This window comes from Nyctibius grandis, chromosome 5 (genome assembly GCF_013368605.1).
Source record: "Nyctibius grandis isolate bNycGra1 chromosome 5, bNycGra1.pri, whole genome shotgun sequence".
In the NCBI taxonomy this organism is placed as follows: Eukaryota; Metazoa; Chordata; class Aves; order Nyctibiiformes; family Nyctibiidae; genus Nyctibius; species Nyctibius grandis.
In genome coordinates, this window is record NC_090662.1 from 45,016,272 (window position 1) to 45,025,471 (window position 9,200).

A 9,200-nucleotide genomic window follows, 5' to 3' on the forward strand; every position below is an offset into this window, starting at 1 on the left:
GAAGCAACCAATGCAGAAATAAAGGCCACTCAGAGGAATACATTAAAATATTTTAGAACTGCTTGAAAATCTTCTCCACAAAAAAAGGGAAATAATTTAAAAAAAAAAAAAAGTCAGGCAAAAAGAGAGAGAGAGAGGGAGAGCAAAAGAGGGTAAGTGAACAGAAGATACATTCCTACACATGCAGCACTTCAGTATTTAAGACGTAATGAAGGCAGAAAAGAAGCAACAGGAGATAAAGGAAAGCAGAGAAGGGAGAAAGACCCTGAGAAACTGACAAAGCCATAGCAACCTTCTGTTAGCCTTCCCGCAGAATTATATGTATGAACCTCATACTTAAAAAAAAAAACAAACCAGTAAAGCAAGCAGTGAAATTATAGGCATCCAGAACTAAAAAGAGTATAGTAACTCAAGTATGTTTGCACTGCACACTTACAATGCAGTACAGAGGAAAATAACCTATCCATGTTTACAGTTGCATCTTAAGATGTGCATAAATACCTATGTGGGGCACACAGATATTTTGAGAAGTCGTACATTTTTAGTCCCTTATTTAAAAAAAACACTTAATCATTTCAGTTTTTATTTAAATGCAAAATTTTTTTTCAACTTGAGAAACCATTTGGTTATATAAAGAAACATATAAAATTATGATCTTGGCAGATTCACCTTGAGCTTCAGCCAATTTGGAGTCCTGCCGTACTAGTTGCTATATTATTTGTTTCAAGGGGCACAGGTTATATATAAATTAATTAATAATTGTTTTTTCCTCTAGCTACACTTCTGTTTTAAACACACTCATTAAAGTATTTCTTAGGTTTACGTAAGTTAAATATTTCTGAAACAATGGATTTTTAAACAGTGTATTTTCCATTTTTTCCAAAAAGGGATAACATTGATAAGTTAGGATATTTCCTGCACTCTAACTAAATAAAAACATAATACTACTAGTAAGATTTTTACTATGATTATGCATGGTGCACAATTATGACAGAAAATACTCATGTAGGTAGCACTGTTCCTGAATTAGTTTAAAGCTCTAGATATCTAATCTCTCAAATATACAGGGACTACAAACAGAAGGCTACTGTTTGCAGTACTTCAGCATTTTCCCTTTAATTATCACATTTGAAACACTCAAAATACTGATGGAATGACAGCAGATTAAAAATAGTCTCTCCCATAAGCTAGTTCCTGTCACACAAAAGAAGTTAAAACATACTACATTTTCAGACCATATACTATAGTACTCCACTACTGAATCACTAATGCTATTTTGTCAGTGTATATTTTTTCAGCTACTTTACCTCTATTTTCTTCTGACAAGATTTTCTAGACACCTGTTTAAACTAAAGCAAAGAAGAAATTACATATGTATCAATGATCAAATAAAAAATTGTCACATTCATTTTTTCAAATTGAATTCAGATATAAGAGTTGAAGGAAAACTTTTCCTACATTCAGGGAAATGTAATAACTGAGTAATTAAATTAATTCTTAAAATTGTTATAGTGGATATTGATCCTGAACAGTGCCGTACTGTACTGTAAACCAGAATGTTAGCATCTGGACTACTGATTTTCCTTATAAAGAACCTAAGATTAGTGGCAATTAAGTTTCTTAGTCATACAGGGAAAAAAATGCTGATATGCGATCAGGAAATGTTAACAATAAAAGTGCTCTGACAAATTGAACATAATTCCAAAGTTAACGTCACAGTTCTGTTTTAAAGACAAGAGACTTAAGAAAAACCCTACAAAGCGGCTGTACATAACTCCAAAAGTTTCCTTCTCACCAAAAGTAACTGTTCTTTCATAGAAATAAAACTTATTGTTTGTAAACTTGGGTTTTGTCTTCCATCATACACTTACTGACTACTATCAATCTTATCTTTATTATTTCTGTAAGTTCCACTTTGTTTAGAAAGATAAACCAAAGTTACATGCTACCTCAAAAGTAATATATTTTTCAGTTGCTTAATAAAGCTATTAATGCATCTTTTCAAAAATGAGTACAATGAAAAGGACGAGTGTATCAACCAACAAAGAAGAGCTAAAGTATTTAAGAAAATTGGATTTTTGAAATATTCCAGAAGCTTCTTGTTAAAAAGTACTTTGCCAAAAATATTTTGGACCAATAGCACTTGGAGATACGAGTTTAACCAAACTTATAACTTGTTTAACCAAAGTTATAACTTGTATAATAAAGCTAAGTATGTTTTTCTAAATTGCTGCTAAATGGGCATATTTTAAAGATACTTGTAGCTACAGACTGACCTGTTGAGCCTGATGATGCTGCGCATATGGCGTTTGTAATGACGTTCTCCAATCTGAAGATGAATCCAGAGGGCATGTATAAGGATAACTTCTACTGTATGGTATGTAAGAGTCCCCATCCTAAAATTACAGAAAAAAAAAATAAAACACACAGGACAAACAATCATAATTGTTTTATATTCAGAGTGATATTTTTATAAACTCCTGCAATACATGAATTCTAAAAACTATTCAAGACACAATTAATTTATAATTACCTCTTCATCAGAATCTCTCAGCCTCCCTAGATCTAGGCATGGCACCCTGCGGGAAGTTAAAACGATTTTAATAGCAATCCGTTCTCTTATTTTTCAATTACAGTAAAAGCAAACTGCCTATTAGTTATTATTATTAGCTCCTTTGCAAAAATTTCCCTGCTATGAACAGTTTCACTACAACTGGAGATGGCCTACTCAGCAAATCCCTATTAGCCTCTCTTGCTTCAGCTCAGGAACTGGCCACTGAGCTTTTCCTCTTACCCAGTTGCAAAGTACCCTGGCAGCCAAAAAGGGCCCCTGCAAGGCCCTTCTTCACTCCCAGCGTGGCCATCTTGGCTTCTCTTGACTCCCCAACAGGAGCTGCTGCAACAAGATCATAAATTAGGAATTCCTTATTCCTGTCTTCTACAGCAGGCCTATGTCAACATCCCTCTATAATCAGTCAACAGAGAGGCAAACAGGGAAGCAACAGCACCTTGGGATGCAAATCTTCCAAACTTTCTCTAAGAGATTAACACAGTGGAAGCCAACTATACTTCAGTATTTTATTCTGCTTAAAGAAATGAAAACATCTCCAATTCATCAAAGCATCTCTGTGCCTTCTGCCTTTACTCCAAGAATACTCTGGAGCACCATGAATACGTTTTTTATATCTTACCACCAATTTTTCCAAACAACCTTATTACAACAAGATTACTTCTTGGAATAAGAGACCTCCTTAATCTTCAGGCTTTTTAAGTAGAGAATGACTGACAGTACACAGAAATTGAAGTTCTTTGACTTCAATAGGAACAATCCAAGATCATGGTCACACATGCTTGTAAAATAATATAGAAAGATACATTGGCTGTAAGGCATTCCAGTAAACAAAAAAACCTAAATTATCAAACATGGTCCTTGGAATAGCAGATGTTGCTTATCTGCCAAAGTCACTAGAAGGCTTTACATTTTATAAGCACTGTACAAAATTTCCCATTGCTTGTAAAAACCCTTCACAACAGTTTCTCTGTAATTTTTACTGTAATACTTGCAAAGGCGGACAATAGTTAAAACATCCTTTTCTCTATGAAAGCTCCGAGTACAACTCTACTGTTAAGCTCAACCAAATGTAAATCAACTTAATTCCAATCTAAATAATGCATCAAATATTCTACTCTAAATATAAATCATAGAAAACAAACCTATGATGATAAATTTCATGGAACACTCAATTGTATATCACTACAAACACAAATGCATTGTGTTAACAATGCACGATTAAACAAACTGATCAGAAATAGAAGCAGACTTACTCTGGTGGGCGAGGACCATGAGTAGCCCGTGTATCTGGTCTCCAGCCCTAAAAGAACAACACATTATTACATACCTACAGGGATCAGGATTAAAATACATAGTTCTCTCTTTCAACTTCTCCGGGAATATTTAAAATCAATGCCTCAAAGTATCTGTCTGACATATTTGACTGAGATGCTACTAACAAAAGGACAAAACAAAAACTTTTCATTGAAAGTTGATTCTTACAGACCATGAGACTAAAAGACTGGATATTCATCGTGACAGAAGATTTCCAGCCATTAAGAATCCAGAATACAGACAGTATCCACATCAGCTATTAATAATGCATTAAAAATAATCCATGTTCCTGAGGCTTTGTACAATCACTGCTCACAAGGTTTTAGGTCACATCGTCCTTGTTGGTTGGGAACCAACCTCTCAGCCAACCCGTAAACCAAAACCACAATACCGACAGCCAGCTGGCTCACAAGGAGCTAGCTCAGACCCCAAAGAAGCCCTGATATTTGGTGCAACTGTATCATCTCAGCTTTAGTATAAGCACATGATGATGACTAGGCAGCTTCTGTACTCACACTGTTTATTTCACATGGCTGCATATCACATGGATCTCCAAACTCAATTGAGCAAGAACATGGCAAGAAGACTCGAGCCAAAGCTCCATCTACCCCACTATGGCTTTCTGAAAACAGCCCCCAGCAAATCTTAGGGAAGACTGTTTGACTGGGGCAAGCACACAGTAACAATTCCCCCAGCTGGCCTCCCAAGCTGGAAAAAAATGTGGTTCAGGGATGTTCTGAACCAGGGTCAGCATCTTTGTTTTCACACTCTTCAGCTCAGAGATCTCAGCATCGCAGTCTGAACTGAGCAGACATCCTATTTTCAGCGGTGCCCTAAAACCTTTCACGATTTGAGAGCGGTCACAAAACTGTAACTCCTTTCTTGCCACGCACCCTTGTAGCCTGCTCCTGAAAATGAAGTTCACAGTTCAGCAACACTACCCTCTAGTGCCTTCAAAAAAGAGTATTCAGGTTTAAAAAAAATATAAAGCTTCTCTCCAGTAAGGTCGCACATAATAAACACCACCACCTTGTGGTCAAATATGTAAAAACCGTTAAGAGATCTAACACAATTTAGTCTTAAGACTAAATGCAACGCATAATCACAAGTATATAATTTTTGTGTACCATTTCAACTGTGATAAGTAAAGAACATACCACATTCTAGATGTTAAAGTCTTAATGTAATTCTTTTTCCAGAAGTCATCAAATCAGGAAGAAAGCAAGCAAAAATAATCCTGAAGACTGTCCACATTTACAGGGTGAAGTACACAGTTTCAAATTAATTTTAATCTATGATTTGTTTTTGCAAGCCACCAAGAATCAAATGGACTAGGAAGCCTAAACTTGGAAAGTGAGGAGCACGAGAAAGAGATGAAAAAAAGGGATAAGAAATTAGAGAAAAAATGGACATTTCTTTTCTTTTACAACCTACACTAAATGCCCCAAATGTTCTTGTTGTATACAGTTATTTCATTCTCAAAAGACTGGTTAAAAGGTAACATTATAAAATCGATGTGATATCATTTACAAAAGGTCATTCGACAAACAAGGAAGTTAAATGGGTGCTTAGGGGCTAAGGGATAATTACCAATTAACTTTACTTCATGGGCAAAAAGTACACAGTATCTATAAAAAAAAAATCAACTGTTATTAAAAATATTTATATTTACTTTAGCTGTAATAAAAACAATGGCCCTCAGAATCCAAGATTGTATTTGTACTAATCAGGCTTTCAAAAGTCAGTCTGAAAGTTTCTGCTACAGGGATCTTGTGAGGGTTGCACACCTAACTTACCTCAAAACGTAGACTTTAGGAATACCTGGAAAACAAAATTCCCCTTCACACTGAATGCAGAGCACTGAGGTTCATTTTACACATCCATCTGAAAGCATGCCCCTTGAAATTATGTTTTGGGGGTTGCTTTACTTTATTGCTGACTTGCAAAACAAAAACATAGACACACCTGTTACCAGTTTCACCAACAGCCTGAGACAGCACACAACACAGGTTCAAGCCTCTGCTGCACTTAATTGCAAAGCTCTAGTTTATTCCCAAGTTCTCCACATCCCAGCTAAGTACCCCGAATATCGGTTATTTTAGGATGGCTGTTTTTATTGGAAATTCTCTCCTTCGTTTGAGAAGCTGTCATATGAAACTATCACTTTCTGACAAAAACAATTTCTTTAAAAGCTTCCATCTCTACAGAATGTATTATAACCTCAAACTAAAAACATGCTGAAGTATGATTAAAATATTTGTAAAAACGTCAAAGTAAGAAAGGAAAACAACCACACGCTTTCCATTAACATACCTGGCATTTCTTTCCCATCAATGACAGCTGAGCCTGCCTTCGAGGGGATGCAGCAACTCCTTTAACTTCCAAATCCATGCAAATTCAATGACAGCCTTCAGAATAAACTGAAAAACAGAAAAAGCTATTAAGAAAATCATGTACTTTTTATATAAGTACTTCTGCAAATAAACATTTTATTGCATTAGAAAGAATGTGTCTATCACCAATAATCTAGATGTTGTCTTCCACAATCTATTAAATGTTGCTGGGTTCCCTTTTTCATCAGCTCTTAATTCCAGTCTTTCCTTACTAATGCTTAACCAGATTCCTGTTCAAATTTACGTCTCTGCCTCAAGTTTAACTCCCTTTTTCCCTGACACTTCTCTTGATACCTTCCCATAACAGCATTACTTATTTGCTATCCCTTGACAACATCAAACCTTTTTTACTCTTCATTTACAGCTGCTGCCTGGCTCTCGGCTGCACCGTGCCCTGGGACCCGGTATTTTCAGGAAGATGTAAAGGCCCTCCTGGTGCACAGCCAGCCTCCAAGAGCTCCAGAGCCATGTTTTATCAGTACACTATCTCCTGCTCTGCCAGTTTCTCCTTGCACCCAGACAGCTTTTAACCAAAAGCCTCTCATTTATTTCCCAGAAATCAGACGTTCCATTTTCAATTCACCATCCACAAAAGCTGATCCCATTCCTACCTACTAAGCAAGTTTAAATTCCCAAGTATCCTTTCCTTTACCAAGCAGGACAGCTGCGGGGCCTACTCAGAGATGCCCACACAGCTGCTCGCGTGCCAGCCAGCCTTCCAGCCATACCCCCTTTCACCTTTGTCACTTAAAATGAAGAGTGGCTATCTTCACAGGACCTCAAGCCTCTTACTGAAACGTAGTAGCCTCCCAGTCGAAGGTATAGGGGGAAGAGAGCATTGTTGTGGTTAACTGTCAACGTGCCAAAATATACCTTTATCACAAAGAACACCGCTATAAGGGGAGAAATAAACATTACGGGCTCAGAGAGCTCCACGGAAACCACATATTTTCCCGGGAGTGCACTGGGGCAGGGCCCAGGAGAGGCCCGAGGCCCCGGCAGGGCAGGGCAGGGCAGGGCCGGGCCCAGGAGAGGCCCGAGGCCCCGGCAGGGCAGGGCAGGGCAGGGCAGGGCAGGGCAGGGCAGGGCAGGGCCGGGCCCAGGAGAGGCCCGGGGCCCCGGCAGGGCAGGGCAGGGCAGGGCGCCGGAGGGGTCTCACGGACAGGCCGTGCACGGCTGACGGAAAGGGCCCGCCCCCGCGCGTCTCCATGGTAACCGCGGCCCGCCGCCGGCCCGCCGCAGCCCTCCCCGGCGGGCCCCGCGGTCTCGGTCGCGGCCGCAGCAGCAGCCCCGCCCGGCCGCCGCCTGAGGGGCAGCAGCGGCTCCCTACCGCGCCCTACCTGCCCGCCGACGGCCGCCCGCGCCCCGCGGCACCGCCCCCGCCTCGGGGCCTTGCCTGATACAGGAGCACGGAGGGGCCGGTCTGAGCCAGGCTTCGCACGGAAGTTTCGCAAGATACCACCTCAACCGAGCGGGGAAGACGAATTCCGTGTTCCTCCTGAGGAAACACCCTGCCCGGGGTACGGCTGCGTGCCTGAACATCCCTCCCAGCGCTCACCCGCAAGCCTGTCTGTCACCAGAGGGGACAGGGCTGCTCCTGAGGCTGGCCGGGACAGGGCGGCTGCCACCGGCCCTGGCACAGCCGACAGGAAAGCTGGGCACAGCAATGGCCTGTGTCGGGCGGTTACACGTTGCACAGGTTTGTGTCCTCAACTAACCCACGCAGCTGAAATCAGAGACTTCAGAACAGCAGCAAAAGGGGTCACAGTGAATGTTTGTAGCCCTGGGTCAGCAATTACCCCAAAGTAGCTCAAACCCTTACGGACAGCCTTAAAGGCTGCAAGTTAACAGCAGCATCCAAAGGCTAGTGAACGTGAGAGCCACAGCGCTGATGATTCAAGCGCTGCCCCAGGCAGTGAGATCCTGCGGGTAGGAAGGTCACCAACAACAGCGGCAGCGCCTGGAAGGCAGCAACACTGACTTGCACCCACACCTGCTCTCACAGCAGAGCGACGGCTGGAGCCACAAACAGCACATGCCATGGCAGCGCAGCACGCTTGGTTCCCATTCCTTCGTCTCTCTGATCAAAGGCTTTGAAATGAGTTTCAGTTCACTTTAATTAGCCTTATTAGTCATCTCAGAGCTAGCCTCTGTGCAATCACGATTTTTTTAAACAGTTCCAGTTGCCCTGAATGACCAGACCTACATCAGTTATTTTTAAAAATCGAATTGTGTCCAAGTACCAGTTCTAATTCATCCATTCTGCCGTGGGGAAAGATCTGCCACCTCTTGAGAAACCCTGGCTTTTTGGTCAATCAGTTTTCCAAAGTTAGGCAAAATCTCACTTATTGCCAAACTACTAATACACTGACGTTAAGGATGTATTTCTGGATGATGCTACTTCCAAGCCTGTGTGACGCGTTTTTAGAACCAAAGATGTACCATATTTCTACACAAGAATGAACAATTCATTCTGTTTCAGTAAGTGACACGGAAATAGTTTTGGTCCCTTTAACTACAGTACATTTCCTCTATAAAAACAAATCCACATGTTATTTTTCTGTAAGAATGAAGATGGCAAAAGAGTCAAGGCATTATAACTGGCCCACTTAAAAACTACACAATTAGAAAATTTAACAGCATTGTACTGTCAAACCTACCTCTAATGTAATTCCTGTCATTAAAGGGGGGCAGTTCTATATGCATGTGCGTTAACTGAACAAAAAATTAGTAGAAACTAAAGGTATGGATAAAAATGGTAATTGGCAAAGGAAAAAAAATGCTTTTCTTAACACTGACCTAAAAAAGCTACTGTCAAGTTGGCATAATATATTGAAAAAAGAAACCCCCAAGCCCCAAAGTTCTTGAATGATATATAGCAACACATCTGTTAATACTGATGTAAGAAAAAGTGTAATACA

At 40.4% G+C, this 9,200-nt stretch overlaps 1 protein-coding gene across 1 annotated transcript in view; it reads right to left on the bottom strand.

Annotated features, from left to right (window-relative positions):
- The window catches only part of CAPS2 (calcyphosine 2), a 33,912-nt gene that overhangs the window by 23,434 nt on the left and 1,278 nt on the right, over positions 1–9,200 (bottom strand). The window contains exons 2-5 of the mRNA XM_068401430.1: positions 6,200–6,306; positions 3,826–3,872; positions 2,534–2,579; positions 2,277–2,396 (exon numbers count right to left, since the gene is read on the bottom strand). Of these exons, the coding sequence (XP_068257531.1) occupies positions 2,277–2,396; positions 2,534–2,579; positions 3,826–3,872; positions 6,200–6,277 (291 nt within the window). The 5' untranslated portion in view covers positions 6,278–6,306. The remainder of the gene's footprint in view (positions 1–2,276; positions 2,397–2,533; positions 2,580–3,825; positions 3,873–6,199; positions 6,307–9,200) is intronic.